At 43.6% G+C, this 23,002-nt stretch overlaps 1 protein-coding gene across 6 annotated transcripts in view; it reads right to left on the reverse strand.

The window, feature by feature from the left end:
- The window catches only part of wdfy3 (WD repeat and FYVE domain containing 3), an 86,721-nt gene that overhangs the window by 44,798 nt on the left and 18,921 nt on the right, over nucleotides 1-23,002 (reverse strand). For 5 of the 6 annotated variants that reach the window (XM_076730772.1, XM_076730769.1, XM_076730771.1 and 2 more), the window contains exons 3-14: nucleotides 21,376-21,499; nucleotides 19,726-19,835; nucleotides 15,642-15,875; nucleotides 15,064-15,256; nucleotides 14,098-14,284; nucleotides 13,840-14,006; nucleotides 9,835-10,314; nucleotides 8,939-9,055; nucleotides 6,993-7,186; nucleotides 4,338-4,609; nucleotides 3,587-3,784; nucleotides 1,896-1,979 (exon numbers count right to left, since the gene is read on the reverse strand). In XM_076730772.1, the coding sequence (XP_076586887.1) occupies nucleotides 1,896-1,979; nucleotides 3,587-3,784; nucleotides 4,338-4,609; nucleotides 6,993-7,186; nucleotides 8,939-9,055; nucleotides 9,835-10,314; nucleotides 13,840-14,006; nucleotides 14,098-14,284; nucleotides 15,064-15,256; nucleotides 15,642-15,875; nucleotides 19,726-19,835; nucleotides 21,376-21,499 (2,360 nt within the window). The remainder of the gene's footprint in view (nucleotides 1-1,895; nucleotides 1,980-3,586; nucleotides 3,785-4,337; nucleotides 4,610-6,992; nucleotides 7,187-8,938; nucleotides 9,056-9,834; nucleotides 10,315-13,839; nucleotides 14,007-14,097; nucleotides 14,285-15,063; nucleotides 15,257-15,641; nucleotides 15,876-19,725; nucleotides 19,836-21,375; nucleotides 21,500-23,002) is intronic. The other variant, XM_076730773.1, reaches the window with a different exon arrangement.

Genomic DNA, 23,002 nt, shown 5'->3' on the forward strand with positions numbered 1-23,002 from the left:
GGGGCCTGCAGTCGGGCAATTAGACAAAATGGGCGCACTGCTGCGATGCAAATTAGCGAGTGGCAAATCCCTCCTCAGGAGAGATGCTGAGCTGGAAAAGGCCGGAATCAGCATAAAGTGCTGGAAGGGTTGGATGTAGGGCAGGAAACTTGGGGAAAACTGGGTTGTTCGTGTTCACAGTGGCTGGCAACCACTTGAACTGTTTTCTAGAGAATAACTGGACCTGTAAATTATTGTCTAGTGAGGACAAAGTTTCCAGCTACAGAAACATGATTTTTGTCCGACTACATAAGAGGCAACATCAGCATGATACAATAAATGTGCCACAGCATGTCAATCAAAGTGCTAATTTAAGATGTTGTTGCAAATTAAACTTCACAAGTAAACATCCAAATGTATTTAGAAGAATTTAATGGTTACTTCCTGTTTTCTGGGGGGTTCACAAAAGCGTTCAGTGAAGTGCACAAACAAGGACAAGGGCCTCATCATCGCTAATTGACAAATGAGTCCACCTCATGAATATGCAACCTTGGAGCTGATCCAGGGAGAGAGACGGGGGAGACCACTGAGAGGAGACCCCCAGATTCACCTTTGACAGTTGTGACAGCTCACTAAGGCAGAGGACATTTTACACGGAACAACCACTTTTCCTTTTGTAAGTGAAATTCACAGAGCAGCAGAGCCTGTGCGTGTGTGCGTGTGTGCGTGTGTGTGTGTGTGTGTGTGTGTGTGTGTGTGTGTGGGTGGTGGGGGAATTCAGCTGAGAGAAAAGAGAAGAAAGGGAGGGGGAGGAGCAGGAGAGTGAGGAGGAATGTGATGAGAAGAAAAATGCCTTCTTTAGAGCAACAGTCATTTGGCTGAGTCTGTACTCTTCCCTGTCTGAGAGCGGCTGTGGAAAAGAGTTTCAAATCAAGCGGTGAGAATTCATTTTTTGTTGGTTTGTCAGATCGTCCTGATTTTTGAGAGATTTTCCGCAGCTTCAACTGCTCTGACAGACCGTCACCAGCCTTATTTTTCCAGAGGAAGTGTCACGTTCATCAGTCTGTCCACACTCCAAGAAGGTTCTCATCTCACATCCAATGTGAATCAAGACGTAAGGAGTTAGAAGAGATGACACAAACAAAACACATTTTAAGTTTATAGCAAAAAACGCTTGAGGTACGAGAGCTTATAGTCCATAAGACCAATAGAAACTAGTGCTGAAGTGATTAGTTAATTAATCAATTAGTCGATCAACAGAAAATGAATTGATGGAAATCTTGATATCTTGATTGATGTGCTAATTTTTGCCATTTTCTATCATCTATAGGCTACAATTAAAGGTTTTTACTGTCAATTCATTGAGCAATTATTTTCTTGATTAATAAATATACTCTTTAAAACATAATAACCAAATAAAAAATGGTCATCACAAGTGAGACAAGAAACGAATCAACAGACTGAATGTTTCAGCTCTTAAATTTAAATGAAATTCATTAATTGAAAATATAATAAATAGATTATTAGATAATGAAAATAACCAGTTGTGGACTCTAAATGTTGAGTGCTGGTCCACCACATGGCCAATGGTTGTATAAATAAACTTTAACACATCATTGTTTTAATTATAAGATGAAAACCTCAAATTTAAAGTTTTATTAGCAAACAAAAGTAACAACAAACTGTCTGAATCTGAATTCTTGTTTCTCACTTTCTATTTTTCCTCATGGAAGCCTGTTCCATCTCTGCAGCTTGATGGTCAGCTACATTATCACGATTGGCTTAAGGATTTACTTGACAGTTAGAAGAGTCCGGGGTCATTTTGCCACTAGTGGGCGCTCTTAGTGTCGACTGAAGGTGAGGAAAATGGAGAGGAAGGGATGAGGGTGAGGAAAGTTGCAGAGCGCTGTAGCTACCTCTTCCTGGCGAGTGCTGGCGTACCCCACGGTGAGGGCAGCGAGGTCTCATGAGTCAGGCAGGGAGGGACCTGCTCCGCACGGCTGCATGGCAGCGTGCGCACACACACATGCACGCACACGCACACACAGACAGAGGAAAAGAGCGCGCACACACACACACACACACACGCAGCCGCGCAGATGGACCGGGCCGAGGATGAACAGCCAGACAGCACCAGAGATTAGAGGAAAAAACAGATGAAGAGAGAAAAGAAGGAAAGAAGCTGTTAGTGGAAGGCTGAAAGGAGAAACAGGATCAGAGCACATGCATGACGCCAGCTACGACTGCACACGAGTCACAGCGAGCAAGGGCTTCACGTTTACTACGGCTCGAGTTTGAAACTGAGTAAATGACAATGCTTTTGACTGTGACCTCCAGGTGGTGCAAACATGCACAGACAAAGACATGGGACAAGAGGGTCGTAATCGATGAGTCAGCAGTCGAATCTAGTCGAATCAGCCAGCTTTGAACAGCATCTTCAGCTCAGTCCCAGCCCACCTTAAACGGTTACATAATACATATTTGTACTTCAGTCAGCTGTTTCTCGATGTTTTGTCCCGCTCGCTGTGGCGTCACAGTAGTAATTCATTCCTGAATATGAATCATTTCTCCTGATTTCACTCATTCTGCCGTTATGACAACACTACCAGGCCGAGCAGCTGAATGTTTCCAGCGTGCGTCAGCTGAAGTGAGGCTGTTCAGTGTGACCTGACGGAGACGAGCACAGCTGCAGACCTGCTTCAACACTTTCAGCGGACACACAAGCACCTGACTGAGCCCAACCTACAAATGGCCTGTTCTTGTTGGAGTGGGATTCACGAGCATATTTGTTCTACTTATTTCAGAATTATGTTTTAGGTACTTGACATTTTCGCACTGATCTTCACTGTCGCTGAGAATGATGATGAATAAGACTTCAGACTTAACATATCACCACTTCTTACTTGTTCCAGTCGGTTAAAGTTAAAACAGTTTTTTTGGGTCCCTTGAAAACACTTATGTTTGTACAGCAAAGCTGCTTTTGTGACAATACTTCCCTTCAGGCTTAATAGATTGGATCCTGCATGTTTAAAAAAAATGTCCATAGTGGGTTCTTTTCAGATTCGTTTTCAGATTCAAACAAGGCCGAAGGGAACATGAGGGCCCCTCACGAGAAAAGGAAAAATAAGTTACAGGTTTTATTAAGAACTCCAACATGTTGGAGGATTGTAGGAAACATGTGAGGCTCTTGATCCACGACAGAAATGTTCTCCAGGAACATGTGGCCTCAATCTGCTGAACTCAAACTAAAAGCCCCTCCATTTTCTTTTTCATTGAGACAAACGCCCACTAAACTGTTCACTTATTTAACCACCAACAGCAAATAAATAACTTGTTGACGGTGTGTTGACAGCTCTGCTTCGTCCTAATTCATTTTTCAGCTCAGGAGTGGGACTGCCCGCAAACAGACGACAGCCTCCAAGCTGCGTTTGAGCCTTCTGGCCTGGTTTATGGTGCGATGCATACATTGCTGACATATACTTAACTCACACAAAACACACATTCAGGCTGAATTCCTTCTGTGGGTGGGTACATTTAAATCTGTGGGACATTCATATCACTGTTAAAATTTTTCTACATTCAGGGTCGAAAAGCTCAATCCACTGACCTGTCGAAGGAGTCGGTGGCCATCTTGTACAGGTAGATGAAGAGCTTGCTGCAGTGTTTGAGTGTGGGACAGATGCTGTCTCCTGTGCAGCCCCCAGGAGCAGCCTCATCCTCCAGCAGCCTCTGGAAAGGCTGAGCATTGGAGGGGAACACACCTGTGGGACCCAGCTTCTTAGTGTCTGAGAAACAGCCCAGCAGCCTGGTGGGGAGTAGAGAGAAGTGGTTAACATGACAGCTTTGGCTTTAAAAAGGACAATCAATACATACCACTACCAAGAGAAAGTGAAAGAAAACAACATCAATTCTGCCTTTCTTTGGACTAAAGTGTTGCTGTGACTTTTCCTGCAATGGAAAAAACACCTAATAGGAAGCACAACGGTCATTTCAGAGGTTCTTTGTGCATTGTCCTGCCTCTAAACTACATTAGTATAGTAGTAAAGCGTCACTAAATAAAACTACATTTCAGTCAAATCTCATGGCCTTCATCAGCAGATGAAGCAGAGATGCTTAGGCTCGTTATTGTGCCAATTAAGTCTCCTGTCAAGTGTTAAAAGACACTTTTCAGGCTTATGACAACTCAGCAAACTCTGTCCATTGATAAGGGCCTAAATATGTGGCTGAAAGCTCCTATCCTGCAAATTAGGGATGGTTTTAATATATGGTTTGCATTAGGTTTGAATAAACGCCCATGCAGTATACAAAGACAAAAAGGGGGCCTCAGGTATCACTGGCTCTGCGTGAGTAGACCTTACCTCACAGCATCGGCCAGCTTCTCGTACTGGATCTCCGTGCGGAAGAAGTGTGAGTTGGCGGGCTCGTAGCGCATGGCGGCGGTGAGCGTGCAGAAGACGGTGTGCAGGAGCTCAAAGACCTGGTTCTGGTTGACGCGGTCCCAGCCGTGGCGCGGCGGCTGGCACAGCGAGCGCTCCATGGCCACCAGCAGAGAGGTGACGTAGACAAAGCCGCCCACCTTGCGGAACACCGTCCGGGTGCGGTGACTCTCACGCAACACCGCGAGCAAAGCCTGAAGAGGAGAGACAGACGCTTTAAGTACGAGCTGTTTCCACATTTAGAGACAGGAAATTGATGGGTTTTTTTTAAGACTGCTTTCCCCGGGGTGCATCAGGTGTTGTGTTATTTATTCTGAAGATGTCACACGCCCTGTTTGACTTCCTCTGCGTCATCTTAACTTTATTTCACTTACTTTACATTCCGTTCCTACGTTATTCTCTCCCACAGTGAGTTATCATGTCATTTGGTTTTTGTCGCCTCATTCAGTCACATCTCCATTCATCAACTCATTTTTCTCTCCTTTTGTTTTGCGGTGAGACACTTTTAGGAGCCCCTCAGGGTTTCTTTGCCACAACGCACTGACTGGATTTTCTTTTTTTTTCCCCCCTACATTTCTCCAGGTTTTATAGTTTGCATTTGCAAGTAACCTAAACTGAAACATCAAACTGTAACCTAGATATGAGTTTGGGGACCTAAAAACAGCCTGAGAACATAGAATGAGTGTGACAGGCAAAGTTTTTAATTAGCAGCTGAGAAGTGGAGAAAACGTTTGGGACTGGAAACAGATGAAGCTTTTGAATGACACAGGCAGAGTGCAGCACAGGCGCTGAATAGGAAAACCAGGGCTCAGTGCCACTCTGAAGGAATATTCTACCTCTGTCTGTTTCAAACAATGTTGGAATGATGGGACAAAAACATATATATTATGAGTATTTCTGAACATGTACCCATGTCAGCAGCTTTTCCAGACGCACAATCAATACATCATCAGTGCACCAGACAACAACGACAACACTGGTACAGTCCAGAAATCACCTCATTGGTTGTGTATATCCTACAGGTGATTACTGAAAGATACTAGCATGCTATCATTGTAGCAGCATCGCTTAATTAAGCAGAATCATGATCTCACTTCTCGCTGCCTGTGGTGTGTGCTATACATATATTTAAAAATCAGGCCACAGCACCAATAAAATACAGTAAACATTAACCCTTAAACAGTGCTGCCCAGTTTGATGACAGTACTATATAAATGTGTCAGTGATTTTGCCGAGCTGTTCATATTATCCTTCAAGGTAATATTGGTATATTATGCAGCAATGTGATGATGTTGCAGGTATCTGATTCACTGGAACAGCCAAAAACAGACACTCCTGTTTCTATAGCTCAAGAAAGCTCTGGGAGAAGCGAGCAGCTGACCTCCAATTCAGAGTATTTTGTTAAACTACTATTTCTGAGGGTAATAATGAACTTCTCTGCCCAAGATTCTTATCTGGATTTTCCATAGAACTGAAAACATCATGATCACATCTACATCATCATATACATTTATACCCATATACCCTGATAAAGCATTTTATCCATTTTGCCCATTTCCACAACAGGAACCATGAAATCTGTGTCCATTACACTTACACCACATCTTGCGAAGTCACTGGGACAGTGTCGTGTATGATGACGCATCCCAGTGGAAGAAGAGAGAATAAAGGAGAAGTAAAAACGGTGACATGTTGCACTGCTGAGCCAGCTGCTTCCTGCTGAATTAAAATACTGTCACACTCAGCACAGCGGGTGCTGTTTTTAAACCAATCACAGGATGTTGAAGACATCCTCTTCCTGTCCTCCAAGCTGGGAAATTACCACCAGGCTCCAACGACGTGCTGGTAAAATTTAGGCGCCGAGTGTTAACTTAACAAGCCGTGAGGAGGCCTTGAGGATTAGATAGAACATATCTGGGTTTGCCCCCCTGAGAGATTATAGGGTTAAATGTGCACTTTCACAAGGCTAATCAGCTTAATTTGGACATCTATTTGTGTGTCTGCAGTGTGTTACTGTCAACGGTGCATAAACCCCGATGACAAGCGAGGAAAAAAATATTTTACTCAAATTGGATTTGATGTAAGTTCTTTGCAGATAGTGTGGTTTCTTTTTTTTTTTGAGAGCTGATAATTAAAATCCCTGATTAGTCAAATATGGGAAAAACGCTGACGGGTTAATCCAGCTGAAGCTTCCAGAAGGCGTGAGAATTACCTCGTCTGAAGGAGCCGAATCTGAAAATGCAATTACGCTTCAGAAAATGAGCCTCTCATCCTGCGTGTGTGTGTGTGTGTGCATGAATGTGCACCTTACACTTAGTGCCCCTGGTCTGAAGCAATTACTGTGCACAGTGCTTCAACTGCAGATTGATTTTTTTTAAATCCCAGACTTTCCTAAATGTTCTCACTGAAACTGAAGGTTTGTTTGTGCTGATGTAAGAACTCAGAAACGGTATGCTTCCAGACCAATACTAAAGTAAGAGAAGGACTAAGTTGGTATTAAAATCGGTTGGTGCAACCTGACACTGACTAGAATAAGTGAGTGTGTTGGACAGGGACAGTGTGCGTGTGAGCTCTTACCCGCAGTATGTCAGTCTTCAGCTGTAGCTCACTGGACGGTGCAGAGTGCATGAGGCCCAGCAGAGTTCCCATGTCATCATCTCCGCTGGGCGACAGGACGAGCTGCTGGATGATGAGCAGGGCGTGTTCCCGACACTGGCGGTACTTCACGATGTTGTGAACACAACGAGCGCCGCCAAACTCCCTGAACAGAGCTGGGAGACGGAGGGAAAAAGGGGCAGAAATGTAAGTCTTTAGGCTAGTCTGAATGTTTTCAACTGAACACAATGACACCAGGCCGCGAAACAATGAACGCACTGGTCCGAACTCCTCATGCTCCTGAATGTTTAGTCCATGTTCACAGGTGTGAAATTCCCAGATAGTTGTTTCCAAATCACTCCTTATCAAACTTTATAGCTTGCTGTTCGATGGTGAGATTGATTTCGATGACTCTTTAATGTCTTGTTACTACTTTTGCTTTCATAAATAATAATCACTGTAAATCAATTGACTGAAACTGCTTCTCCCAATTTCACCACTGTTTTAGTTCCTTCAGTGACATTTTACAAAGTGAGAGTCACATTCAGGTTTTGTTGAAATTTTGCGAAATAAAGATTCAATCTTTGCTTCTTGTGTTTGCACCCGCTGCACGACTGACTGTAATAAGTGCTGTACTTATTTCAGACCTTCACAAGAGAGTGAGAGGTCTGATTTTCATTCAAACTGAAGGCCGTTATGTTCCATCATCATCATCATCATCGTGGATGCTGTAAAGTCAAGTGAAAATGTCATAATGATCTTTATAAAACCGGTTGTTCCTGACATTTGTTGTGATCTTTGTTTATCTGACTATACAATTTCAATCTACTTGACCTCGAACTTTTAGCACTGCACCCCTGTGATCTCTGTGCCGCTGAATTTCTTTGTGCTCTTGCACTCGATGCCAGTCTGTGTGGATAAGCCAGCGAGCTGAGAGCCTCAAGAGGAAAAATGTAAATGTAATCAATGTGTCAGAGTGGAGGGCGACAAACATCACACACATCCTCCTGTTTTTCTGATGAAAGCCACCAGTCATCATCAAGGTCGAACAGAGCTCTGAGCTGTCTGTGCACAGCCTGTTGGTTATCTTTGTGACTCATCACACTTCTACAGCTGACTGAGACACACACGCTCGCTCGCACATACACACACACACACACACACACATATATAGAGAGGGTCAGTAAGAGACTGAGTGATGTGGGAGGAGGGTGGGGGGGGTTAAGGAAATTTAATAAGATACTTTATTGATCCCTGGAGGAAAATTCTCTATCCTCTCCACCTCAACAGAGAGGTCAGAGGTCAGCAGCCCTGGAGATGCTAAAGAATGAGCACTTTGCCCAAGGACACTTCTGTAAGGTGGATTCATGCAGACGCAAAGGGCCGATTGCACCTTTGACAAATCAAATCACCAGTGAGTGAATGATTTTGTATCTTTGCGTCATCAGCATTCATGGTCAAACCAGAGGCAAATAGCCAAAGCCAAGAAGAACAACTTGTGTGTCATCAGTACTTCTAAAGGCCCCAGCGATGTGTGTTAGGTTTGCTTTAAATGCTTTGTAATCCACTGAACTGCAGGATCTCAGTGTGCCCCTCAGCTGCTGTGGAAAATTTTGCCCAATCAAAGCAAAGCAAGACCCTTTAAAGTGAGGTTAGTTTCCTTTAAAGCTTTTTTTTTCATTGTTACTATTGGCTGAAATTGAAGAGCTGAAGAAAGTTCTGATGGTAAAAACAAAAAAAGTACCTCAAAGTTAATTACTGACAGACAGGAAGTCTCGTTGTGTCTCCTAACCCCCTTTTAATCTATTAATCACGAGGGGCATCAAATAATTAAAAAACATACTCTTAGAGGATCAATAAGGAAGACCTTATTGACATTTTCTAACGAACCACCAATCCTGTGAAGGTGTGTGTGTGTGTGTGTCTACCTGCATTAGTGTTGGTGGTGTTGGAGCCCTGCAGGAGCACAGTCAGCGTCTCCATCACCAGCCATGCCAACTGTTTCTGTTCTTCTGCTACTGTGTTGTTTTTACAGTCAGCTAAAGCTGGAAGGACAACAAAGAGAGAGGTTAGATGATGAACACACTAAATACACCCAGTGAGCGAATAACACTAATGATATAATGAAGGGCATGCGCTGAACAACATAAGGACGCGGAATACTTCTACCATGAGGCAGTAACACGATAAAAAGAAAACGGAATTTAATTTTCTGACAATCTGTATTTGAAGAAATGTGCATTTTTGGCTCTAATGCATTTATAATCTGCTCTCGATTCAGCTCAGTGCACTTCAGGTCAAGCCTGTAGTTGGTTAGATCCATTTAGCCTGTCGCTAAATGAAAACAGCCTGATTTGGTTTTTTTTGGATTGGATTGTAATAGCGCCTTTGACATGGACTTTTGTGGTTGGCTCAGTCACTACGGGATGCTCTTGATTTGACTTCTTCATGTGTATTCACAGATCTATAAGACTTAACTTATTAATGACTGGTGTATTTTTCCAGAGCACAACTACTAAACTAAACTATTCAAAATATTCCAGCTTGAATTAATAAGGATTTTATAAAAAGCAGCTTGACCGTAGCTAAAAACACTGCTGACTTTGAGCGGTATGACTTCTCACTTTTCAGCAGGAATGCAGAACTGGTCTGCAGCATGTGTCAGTGTGTCACCATGACCCCATCTTTGCATTTAGCAAGAATTTACAGTGTTAAATTCCTATTTTGTGTTGGGTCAATTCAAGAGGAGTGTCAATCTGCAGCCCCATCACAGTCCATTCTGCTCATTTTCACTTTCAGAAAAAATATCAAAGAAGCACCTCACCTTGGTCATTATTGTGTGGTTGCTGCTGCGTGGCTGGGTCTTTCAGCAAGGCTGCGTACTTGTGCAGAAGATTGACAAGTACCTCCAGCAGGCCGACCTCCCGCAGCACGTCGCTGAACACCGGGTCGTGCCGGGCCAGCTTCAGCAGCGTCCGGACGGCCGTGATGCTGCAGGCGTGCGACGTGCTCGACTTGAGCAGCACGCTGACGCTGAAGAGCTCTTTGCACGGCACGTAGTTCAGGCTGAAGACGACAAACTCCAGCAGCTCAAAGTACTTGGCCTGGGCCTCGGGGAGCTTGGCCACACGCTCTGCAAACTGTGATAGGGTGTGCTGTGACTCCAGGATGAAGTAGTTGGCCGGCTCCGCCGCGTAGATGTTTCCAATGGCATCAAGAAGCATACAGGCCAGACGGCTGGTTTTAGCCCTCAGGAAGGCGTTCTGAAGCACCGAAAAAGCCTGGATGTTACGCAACGTGTGGCCTGGAGGCACAAGAGGTGACAAGGGAGAAAATGTAAGAATGATTACGATAAATATGAATGGCTTCAACTGAATTCATGGTAGTACAAAATAACTGCAAAGAAAATAATACTTAAATTTAATTATTTGAAAGTATTTAAAACATAAATAGGATGGAAACCACAACAACCACAACCACTGGTCACTGCAAATAATTATCGCACATGAATGGTATAAAATATACCAAACCTATGGTCTCTGTGTATGACTCACTCTCTATGTTCTATTTATACCATGTTCATGGAAATGCTTGCCTCTAATTGGCTGGTGTGAGTCCATTAGATACATTAAGGAAGCCTCAAATATAATTCACTTAAACCACAGTTCATTTAACTGCAGTAAGCATAACAACAATATTTAACTTGTCCATAACTCGAACCACGAGTGACACAAAAAACATGAGAAATGACGACAGAGTCCGCGGAGGAGGGAGAAACATGACTGCTGGCCTGCAGTGTCTGTTTGCTTGATCCAACAATACAGAAGTTCATTTCTCGGCCTTGAAACCTCCCTAGCTAAACTGAGAGTAGACATGTGAGACCATTCCTGATGTTACATGAGATGCAACGAAAAAGCCTCGAGGGGTGCGAAAATAATCCCATGTTAAGGCGCTGCGGAATTATGCATCTTTTCACAGCTTTTCACATTATTTAGTGAAAGGAAACTCAAGGTCCAGTTATGATGTTTAACCTGTAAAACAAACAAAAGCTGCTCTAATTTGCTTTAATAGGGCAGCATCAGCAAGTCTGGAGAAAGTGTAGCACAGTTTTGAAAAAGAATTTTCTAAAAGTTCTACCCTGCTTTATTACACACCTTAGTTAGATGCACAACAAACACATCTTTGATTCACTGATCAGTGAAGGCATGCTGGGCTCGGCCGCCCCTTTTCAGTGAGTTAGTAGAATAATTCATGGTTTTGTTTGACTAAAGCATTTTTAGTCTGTTGATGGTTTTATATGCTCTTTTGGAAAGAAAGGATCCAATTATTGTTGAATTTAGAAAGAAAATGATCATCACATCACTCCATACAAAGGAGCTTTGTTTTTTTATTGCCATGAAATTGTTCGAGATCTTTCTGAATCAAAATTGATGACAAATGTAAACACTTTTTCATTTATCCTGAGATCTGTTCTTTCAGACGGTCCCTTCACATCTGATTTATCACTCCACAGTCAACAAGAACGGTCTAATTTGTATTAATGCTCTTTCAACATAATCCATTATTGCTGTCATACATTTTTGTTCTATCAGTGATTGTTTGTAATAAAGCCGAAAAATCCTTACAAGAGGTCAAATTTCACACATTTCAGGTGTGTTAACTTTAATCCTGTGTGTTTTGGGGATTAAAAAACACAAAAATCCGGAGAGTCAATTAAAAAACCATAGATGCTGGAATGTCCTTAACTTAGGAAAAAAAAAGGATGAAGTGCGAGAGCATGAAGAGTGGATGTTACCTATGAATTACGCTACACAATCTGACCTTTCCAGGGCTGAGCGGCAAACATAAAACTCCAAACTATGACTCACACACACAGGAACACATACAAAGTTACACTGATGTGTGTCATGGCACACACCAAAACACACACAGCCGTTAAGCGAATGTGGCGGACTAATTAGGCGTGTAAGCGGGCCCTCACACCACGATGGCTTCTGGTAATGACTTTGCACACAGCTGGAGCTGTCATTAGGTGGGTAAACACGAGTGTGTAGATGTGTGTGTGTGTGGCAAAACGAGGTTAGAAAGCTGTCATCAGCCACAGGGCGGGGGTGATAAGTCAGGCTGCATCACTGTGCAGCTACTAGAAGTGTTAAAACATGTCTCGTGGAAGCATTTCAGCATGTGTGGTCTCCTGAAGCAAAAAAGTTTACTCCAAACAAAGTCTTCATCGTCAACACAACCAGGCTACAGATGAGCTGACAAAGACAAAAGTCGTATTTGTACATCTTGAGTTAACGTAAATGTACATACCATCATGTACTGTTTTTGAATTTCGACTAGGATTACTGGGCGTTTATTGAATTGCTTTATTTAAGTTACAAGGATGCATGACAGCAATATAATCCAGATGTAACATAGATGTGGCTGCCATATAAAGATCAGCCTCTTTTTGAATGTCACACTGTAAAAAGGAGAGGGGGCGGTAAGACAGGAGGACCGGGGGGGGCGGGCTCTGAGGCAGCAGAAGTAAACGTGTGGCCCGAGACAATTCTCTGAAGCACTAAAGCGTCTCTGGACTCCAAAGAGCCCATTTGTATGCAGGAGGCTTCAGGCATTCATCTCCAGCAGGGTGACAGGCGGCAGAGTTGCCATGGTGTCTGTCAACAGGTTAAGCTTACTGAGATCAGCCAAGCATCAAAGTCATTTCAGGGATTAAGATCTGACAGGGAGATATGGCAGCTGGGGTGTACACGGAGACTTTTCCACAAGTAATTCTTCTCTCTTGTTTCAGTACTTTGGGTAAACCCAGTTGGTTGGAGTGTGGAGATTTAAGAGGCGGTGATCAGAATCACTGGGCTGTGTCCTGGACAGGGAAGGGAGAAAACATCTTCACTCCCTTAACGTTTCACATCAGTGTCTCTGAGTCCTTCTTTGGATGAGGACAATGGATGACTTAAGCAGAGAGAGCGTGAGTTGCTTTTCTGCTTTTGGTGCTTTACCTCCACTGAACTTCACTACAAAACAACACAACCTGTATTAAAAAGATCTGATACCTCCGTTTCCTCATTCCACCTTCTCAGATATATCTGGAGATGCTTTCAAACAATGTCAACAGGAAGAGTTTAGCATCAAAGGATAAGGTTGGTTCATCATAATGAAGAAACCTGAAAGCCGTGCAACAGTGTGGCTCAGTGTCGTGTTGCTAATTAGACTAATGAGACACAAACGGAGCTTCAGAGGAATAAGAATGATCAGGCTTCAGCTACACACCATACGCGTTAGTGGGATCAATTAATTGTTGTTCATGAGATATGACATATCTCTTATTCCTTAAAATGATACTGAGGTGTAATGAAACAGGCCAATCAGGGTCTCAACACTAAATAAACTGCTGATGCTCTTCAGGGAAATGTCATGAGTGACTATTAAAGTCAGATTTGCAGCAAATATCAGGAAGTGACTGCTAGACATGATCCCAACTACATTGTGGTGTTTTGATTTTATATTGCGATAACCAATTTCTGTTTGGGAAAGCACACATGAATTAGAATGCATGTCACCAACTCCGATCAAAAAGTTGACAAATTGTGTTGCCTGAGTCTCTGTGTGTTCTTAAGAAACAATGCTAAGACTGTTCAGCCGTGGCAGCAGCTCTGTCATGCTGCAATGCTCCAAACTGTAAGATGTTTGAGTGGATACGGGGCTGAATAGAGCACAGCTGACTGAGCTGAAATGTTGCTAAATGCAAGAATGCAAGTGATGGAAATAATGAAAGCAGTTGATGAATTTAATGATTAACTAACTACAATTACAACCATTAACGCACCTTTCCCAGAAGGCTGCGGGAGAACAAAACCAGGCAACAGGAAGGGGGCTCCGGTAGTCAGTCCGGCAGGTTTCAGTTCTGACACCCCATATGTGGTCAAACAGGTGACCAGGTTGACCAGGTCCTTCAGGGCATCTTTCGACTCGTCCTCCTTGGCCTGTTCCAGTCTGCATACAGACAGAGAAGCACGTATGAATGATCACATGACAGTCCAGGAGCACAGCATGCTGGATGTAGGAATGAAGTTCAGAGTGGAACCTGAGCATGAGATCGCAGAGGAAGGCGTAACCCTGGCACATTCGGAAATCATCCAGCAGGGTCTGAGACACATCACTGGAGTCCTTGAGGAAGCAAGAGAGCCCGGCGAACATCTCCACAATCTCCAGTGGTGACAGATCGTCGGACTGCTGCATGTTCTGAACACATGTACCCAGGCATTCCTTCTCTGTGGATGGAGGGGTTGAGGGCAGAAGAGATTCACAGAGAGGAAGAGGAGGGGAGTTCTGATGTGTCACACAATGCATGGAAATTGGTGTGAAGGAACTTGAGCTCTTCATTATTCTTTATGCTGGACAAAGAATCATAAACTGCATGATTACATTTGAAAAACCAAGTGTTACGTTATCATTTGAAAACCTTATAGAATCAGGACAGGAAGCAGCATCATGCATTCCTGAATTTTTCAAAAATTTCAAATCTAGCTCAGTGAATTAAGGCTCTATTTGACCAAACCAGACTGGTGACTGTTGGAACAGTGGAAAGGCCAACCAAGACGGTTTTGGTGAGTTTTAGCTTATTTCTGTCGAGTCTGAATGTTTGAATGAAGTGTGTGTTTTATGATGATCTGCGACGTAAAATTGCTGATTTAGTTACATGGAGTCTGGTGGCTTTGAGGAGAGCGACACAATGGCTGTTTCTGGTTCGACAAAAAGGATCTTCCTCTTTACCGTAAAGGTCTATCTCTGGAGGCATTCATTTCCATAATGTAGTCAGACAGAATAGCAATCTGAGCCTGCCGGTGGCAAAAACAAACACTTTACGTGGACGTGCTGTGATAGGCGCAGTTGCCTCTAAGGATTGCAGCCATTGTGGCCTGTTTGGTGCTGCTGGCTGAGGTGATCTACTTGACCAATTCCAAAACCTTTGGTACCTCTTAGACGGCAAAATGTGTATAAATAGGGGGCGTACACAGGTGTCCCTCACATGCTGTACATTAGTTCATACCATGTATGTATTTGACCACGTTGACGCTGAGGCCATGTCGGGAGATGGTGGTGAGCACCTCCCCCGCGCTCCTCCTCCAGGGCAGGTTGTGGGGGGGACACCAGGACGTGATGGCACTGAATAGCAGCTGGAGATCGTCCTTTTGGGCCAGCTCCTCTGCCGGAGACACAAAGGTGCAGAGCTTCACCAGGATCTAAAAGAGAGGATAGGACAGGAAATTGACTACAGTCGGAGGCATCAGCCTGAAAATAAGCTGATAAAACTGCTGCTGAGGACAAAAAAAAACAGGCAATTGCAAACTGAAGTCTTTCATCATGGCCATAAAGGAGCGACTGTTACATGTGCCTTTTGTAACTAGCATTATCAATATATGAAAAGATTCAAGGACTGAGGTCATAATGGCAGTTAAAGTACATGACGCAACACTAATCAGGTAGAATTTCCCACCATGAACAGAGTAAGGGATCCACCAATCCTTTTATTTTATGGATTATAAGTATAAAAAAAATCAATATAGAATAAAGATTTCGCTGTGGATCCTAAAGGACCAGTGGTGACCTGTCCAGTCGTCTTTTTACCTGGACAAAGACCTTCTGGAGCAGCGCCCTGCGGTCAGCCAGGGGCAGCTCCTGCTGGGTGTGGCCCTGGCCTGGGGTCTTCTCCTGAGTGGCTGGCGGTGGGGGTGGTGGGGGTGGCTGCTGCGGGGTGGGGCCTGCTGGGGCCTCGGCCATGTGAGGCAGGTCGAAGAACAGGTAGAGGCATTTGACCAGCGTGGAGGGTACAGACATGGTCGTCATGCAGTCCACCGTTTTCTGATGGGGGGAGAGATGAAAGGGGAAGGGGCGTAAAGTACACTGTGAAGATTTACACACGAGAACCTTTAAGCCCTCTGCTGGATGGAAGGTTTGCAGTAGCCTGACGCATCATCACATGTATCATGATTCCACTGAAAATACAAATGCAGCTTGAACTGCAGAGCAACATCTACTGAACACATATAGATGAAAATGTTTTCAGTGTAAGTTTGGCAAATGGGTATTTTTGATGTTGTGCAATGATTCATGGTTGTGTTTCTGCAAGGGAAAAAAGCAGCAGGAGGGGCTTTGAGGGTTTTATGTGTGTGTGTGTCTTTCTTGTGTGCGTTACTGCTTGTGTGAGTGAGTGAGTGAGTGAGTGAGAGAGAGAGAGATTGTGAGTGTGTGTCATCATGGCAAGGAAAATGACTGGAGAAAGAGATGGGGCTTGTGCTCACTGAGGCGAATGATTCAGATAATCAAACGCTGCCTCCTACACACACGCACACACGGAGAAAAGCTCACACTGACAAATTATCTCGCTCCTTCCTTCACTTACACACACGAGCTCTCATATAAGACAATAACCACGCATGCACACGCACACACACACACACACGCACACACACACAGTGAGTGGTTGAAATGACCCTCCCATTTACTCCGGCGCTGTCTTCACCACAGAGACGGTGGACTCATAAGGATGAATAACAGCCCGGCAAGCGTGAACACACACACACACGTACACACACACACACACACACACACACACACACACACACACACTCAAATTCAGTTCCTCAGTTGATCGATGGAGAGAAGGGGTAGGGGAGGGAGAGGAAAAAAGAGCAAGACATTGACAGTGGAAGCAGGTCCACAGAGGAGTCTAAGCTTAATAGCAAGTCAGAATAATGGAAGACTGGACTGGTACCTGTGGGGTAAACCAAGCAGAGTGTGTGCGTGCGTATGTGTGTGTGTGTGTGCGTGCGTGTGTTTACAGGCTGCGACATATTGGCCCTGCTGCAGCCTTAAGGTCAAGGTTACTGAGAACAGTCAATCAGAGAGAAAGCCAGAGAGGCAACTACATTTTATGGGATGTTTGTGTGTGTGTGTGTGTGTGTGTGTGTGGAAAAGAGAGACAAAGGGAGACAGAGAGAAGGAATGAGAGATAAAGGAAAAGAGACAGACACAAGGACAGCAAAAGAGAAAGACACATCAAGAGTAGCATGTCTGTGTGTGTGTGTGTGTGTGTGTGTGTGTGTGTGTGTGTGTGTGTGTGTGTGTGTGTGTGTTTCAAAGAGCATGCAGAGCATGAAGGGCGTCCTGTAAAAGAAGACAGCGTGCAGGTAGAGAGACAGCGCTACAAACAAAAACATTGCTGTTTTATCATCTGAGGGAGGAGAGCGGGAGGTGAAAACGGAGAGGGAGAGAGGAGCACAGCATTAAAGCGAGGGGGGTGACGTCAGGTTTATGGAGGGCCAGCTGCCAGGAGAGTCCTTTGTTTTACTGTCTGAGGCACCAGAGGAAAGGAATACAAATCCATTACACCCAGTCACTCTCACACACACACACACACACACACACACACACACACACACTCACAGGACTGTGAGCCGCCCTGCGCAACAGGTCATTCTTTTTCCTGTCAAGTTTGTGTGTGCTGATATCAAACAGTTGTGCAACGGTATAATGAAAACTGTCGTCTGACTATCAGGATGACACAGGCGCAGGCTGGGGAGTTTCCAGTGACAGACAAATAATGGTAAGTATTGCCTGTGGTTAAATAAGTTTATTTGCTCAATTGGAGCGCAGCAGCAGCACTGTGTCAAAAAAAGCAGACATTTGTTCATTTAAATTGGACTGCTGACTTGGACAAGATGCATCTCCAGCAAGAAAACCAGCTGTCAAACAGAGAGATGCACATTTCTTACTTATGTGCTTCTAATTGTGATGTTTACATGGTGAAACATCAAGTACAGTAAAATGATCACTTCAATGCTGAATTGTGATTTGTGGTATGTTTCTGGTGCATGAAGGGTTAACTATATTATGAAAGCGTTCACATTTATCATGGTAAAAATGTCCCTTCTTGCACACGAGAAGCTATCCATCTACCATTTGTGGCAACCATATTTAGTTCAGAGTGAAGAAGCAAACTGGGCACAAGCAGCAATAACCGCTACGACTGAACAGAGAAACGAGTGCCGCCTACAGAAACAACAACAGAAAATCTAAGAAATTTACCTTGCAGGCGGCACTGTCTGCTTGACAAGTGATCTCTGGATAACACACTGCAGAACCACAACAGCAATGAGCGCAAATGAACGACACGGTGGTGGTGGATTTAGTGGTGGGTTAACATCTGAACGTCACCAATTCAAACACTTCTGAGCTTTGAAAATGAACAAGCAGCTGTATATTTCTGAGTATGATGTGTTTGTTTTCTTTTGAATTTGAATGAGTGGGATGTCGGAGAGTTGCTGAAATGAAAATGTGAGGTTGTTAAATCTTGTGTTGACGCTTCTAACTACCATTAAGTCTGCTGAGAGCAGAGCTGCAGAAACGCCTTGAAATGACAAAGACCTAAGAGCTGCAGTTGGCCCGTTTGGGTCAACAAGAACAAAAAAAATGTTACAACCTGGCATCTCTCCGACTGTAAAACACAACACAGACTATCTGCCTTCACTTAACACTGACACAGTCGTGAGTGGTTTAAGTCTTGACGTGTTTGGTATTTGCTGTGGGCATGAGAGAGGCCACTTCAGACAAGTGTGAATTAAAGCAAAAATGACAAGTTGGAAAATAAACCTTGGTTTTATTCCCTGACAGTAGAGCATTTGCTTCGTGCATGCGTACAAGCCTGAAAGTGTGTGTGTTTGGAGTGCTGTGTACACAGTCAAGAGTGGCATTTCAATGTTCCCCTTGAGGCATTTATCCTTTAATTTAGTACTGCACAAAACTCGTCCTCAACACAATGCAGCAGAAACAAACCAGTATAAACACAAGCTGTACTATATCTCACCTTTCTCTCAAGCTTCCAAATGTACTTTTCCATAAATACTTAAAAGGGAACTTAATGTATGCGTAGCAGTGCATGAGTAAACTTAAAAGTAAAAGACTTCTACAGTGTTTGTTTTCATGTGTAACGCAGAGGAAAAGCAGAGTGGATTTGAGTGGTTTTAAAACATGGCTGTAGAGGCAGAGAGGAAGCGTTTGACTCCACAGCAGCAGTGAATTTCTGATGTGCAGCGGAGCAGGAGGAGCAGCCAGCCAGCTGACAGCGATGCTCCCCTCAAGACCTCCAGAGGAATGCAGGCCGAAAAGTTCAAAAGATGTCTGCTGGCCAAAGTGCAAGAGCACAGACACAAAGACAAACAAGACCTCCCAGTACAACCTTTAAACCAGGAGCTGCCATGTTACAGTTGAATTACGTGCAGTGGTATTGCGAGGAGACCAGACACTCAACACACAAATCCAATTTCTGACGGTGAAAAATCAGGAGCAACATCAATTCCTTCATTCAGAGCAGTCAAGCAGATTTCATAAATGAGAATGAGGTGGGACGGTTGCTCGTGCTCAAAAGCCTGTTTCTCCGTTCTTACAGAGGCTGATGCTATTTTCTGCTGGGAGATCAAAGAGGGGAGATGCAAATGGGTCAAAGAAGAGACAGAACGCTGAGAGACCTCTTTTTTTTTTTTTCAAGCCGTTTCCTCCCATTTCATCTTGCATCTACGCTCACGTGTGTGAGGGCAAGCCTTACGAAAAACAAAATATCGAGGACACAAAGCGAACAATGTAATTCACGTAGAAGCAAAAGAGCCCAAAAGGAACACGCCGATGCTAATGAGCACAGTGTCGTTCTACCAACCTGTCCGGAGGAGGCCAACAGGTTAATGGTGGTCAAAAGCATCCAGCCACGACTCGCCTCCTCACTCTGGTTCACCTCTAGGAACTGGACTATAGCTCGACTGGCTGCCTCTGGAAAAGCAAACACACGCACACACACATACAGTTAGGTAGATGGAAAGTGACAGCTCATTGTGGCGGGCAGATGGGCTACTGGAACACTGATCAGTTATGCAACGAATAAATCATCTTGGTGGATGTGACATGAGTCTTGTCTACAGCCCACTTCTGCAGAAAAAACCATCATTTGCACTTGTACGTATTAAGATGTTATTAGCACGTGTCGTAATGATGATTGATGATGATGTCGTAACTGTTAAATGGATATTGTGTATAACTGTACATCCTGTCTGCCTATTCCACTCTTCAATGAACATGTTTAAAGATTATAGTATGGAAAAATGGTGGCGAGGTAGATGTCCAGCTCACAACTGGCTCCTGCAGCTGGTGGACACTGAAACCTTTACATAAACCAATGTACTGGCTCCAAGACATGCAATCGCAATATTTAGTAAGATTCACTAATATTTGTTGTGATAACATGAAGTTTATCTGTGGTTTGGGAGAGTAGGAGCAGAAACTGAACATGCCTTACATGTTAGCTGAAACAGCTATCAGCAAATGTTTTCTTCATCAATTTTTTAAACTGACTGCAACTGACACAAACACTGTAGATGTTCCAGTCTAGCTGGTTCACACCTTAACCACCAGCCACAAAGGCTCTGATTGGCCTAGATTCATCTCCAAACACAGAGCAGAACATTAAGATTTCCATCAATTATGGACCATCATGATTTTATCACTGTCATCTGTCATCGCTGACAGATGCATGGTATTGTCATGCATATTGTGGGACTGTTAAGTGCGAGGCACTAAAACCCCTGATGGTTCCTTGACCTGTGGAGGGGACGGCAATGGAGGACTGATTGTATCACACTTTCAACTATTAATTGATTTAGAGCAAATCAAAATCAGTTTTGATGATGACAGACTCAGTTCAGAGCCTGAGTCAACAACTGACTGAGGCCTGGTGACCAGCTGGAGGAGTGTGTGTATGTGTGTGTGTGTGTGTGTTTGTGTGTGTGTGTGTGTTAAGATGGTGGTGTTGCGAAATCAGAGCTGTTCTCTGCTCCGAAACAACACATCGCATGCGCAAACAGAGACAGAGAGACAATTGATAAAGAAGGAGAAATCAGAGACAGGAAGCTGGAGACTTACAAACTGTGAGCGTGTGTGTGTGCGTGCATGTGTGTGCGTCTGTCAGTCTGTTTAACATCTCGCCTGTGGAAAAGCCACAGTGAAAGCTGCCTCTGCTGTCAAAGCTTTGAGGAGATGCTGCTGGCTCACCTGCAGTGACGACTAACCTCATGTCAGAATCAACACACGCTGCATTGGGCCTTTGTACAAAAACACCCACTGAGTAACATTTAAGTCATTTGTGGGATAAGACAGACAGAAAACACACCTGCAGGGGGGGGGGGGGGGGGGGGACGAGTAGATCATGTTGGTGTCAAGAAGCAAAGCGGTTACAGGAAAGAAATGATAAATCGATGTTTTCAAGCACTTCCTGTAACATCGTGACTGCGATAAATCAGAGCGTCAGAGGGCTCACCTGTGGATTTATTAGAGGCTCTTCGCCTGATCTCGGTCACCATGAGCCGTGAGACCTGTGTGGTGAACTGCAGCAGGTCGGAGAACTTCTCCGTCATGCTGCTGGGTGGAGCATTCCCAAACACCTAAAGCAGACAGATTAGCTTGAGTTAAATCAGAAAAACATAAAAATACAGCAAGAATTTCAAGACGACTTAGGTAATAAAAATCCAAAGACAACATATATGTCCCTATAAAATAAGAATAAGAAATGTTTATGTGTTTGTCTGACAAATATAACGATTTAAGGTTAAATGGAAAATTTCGCTGATGGAGGGAAGAGAGGAAAATCAAATAAATTAGATTTTAATTGCTATCAAAGCCTGCAGTTCCACACACTTACAGCGGTAATTGACACAGGAATCACCCAGGTGGATGTACTCTGGCCTACATCTCTCTGGGTTGTTAATGGTGTCCTAGTTTTACAACCACAGAGCACACCGCTCTGATCCTTTGGGGTAGCAGGGCAAAGATAAACCACACTTAGGTCAACAACAGCTCATCATGTATTTATTTACCCAGCAAATATGACAGGAAAGTAGGCCCGGAGCCCGGCGTCCTGCTGCACCGCGAGAACTCTACTTTTCAGTTCTGACATGAATTATGCCACTAGTGAGTGAATCACAGCCAGCGCTGGATAATTAGCTGACAAGCCAAGAGACCCTTGTTAAGTACTCCAGTCTGACAAGAACACTCAGCAGCTACAGAACAAAGAGGCACGCTATCAGTGTAACGTAAAGAACGACTATAAACAGAGACATTTCAGCGAGTCCTGCATTCTGCTGTGTTGGATAAACACACACAGACATTTTAATACATTAATCTGCACCTGTTTCTATTTAAAGCTTGCTTGTATGACTTCCCATTCAGTCCCTCTGCATCAAAGAATTTCATATATATTTTTTATTTATTTATGCATTTTATGCTTGGACAATTAGAAGATTGTCTTTTGTCCAATTCACGTGTTTCTGACTCATAATTGCTTGACTCATTAGCGTAGAATCAATTAGTCAATCAACAGAAACTTAATTAGAAGCCAACTAATTAAGCAATTTATAAAAACAAATGAGAAACATTCACAGATTTGGTTCTCAAATGTCAGGATCTGCAGCTTTTCTGTGTTTTACATTATTGCACAATTCACTTCATTTTGAAGGCAAATCAGAACTGGATTGCTTAACGGCGATTTAACAAGTCTTTGTCATGTTGCTTGTATTAGTTTAAATCTATCATGATATAATTAAAACAATAGCCAATATTCCACCATTTCCACCATTATCCAACTCCTGTAAACCACAGACGGGTAACAAGACATTTTTTCAACAAGACATTTAATTTTTGGGTCAATCTCTTGCATTTGTCTCCCTGATGAAGAACAACAAAAGAGTAACGTGACGTCATCTGCAAACAACCTTTGAAACTCTGAGATCTGGATGGAAAACATTTGCTAAAACGGACTTCTCTTCTTTTGTTCATCCAGTACCTTCCTTCTTTTTTGTATTATACTCTATGGATCTAGAAACTGCCAGGACACTGACTGCTGTCTGAGTCTATGTATATATTTTGTCACCAACTGACAATAAAGATGT

The sequence above is a fragment of the Chaetodon auriga genome, chromosome 5 (assembly GCF_051107435.1).
Source record: "Chaetodon auriga isolate fChaAug3 chromosome 5, fChaAug3.hap1, whole genome shotgun sequence".
In the NCBI taxonomy this organism is placed as follows: domain Eukaryota; kingdom Metazoa; phylum Chordata; class Actinopteri; order Chaetodontiformes; family Chaetodontidae; genus Chaetodon; species Chaetodon auriga.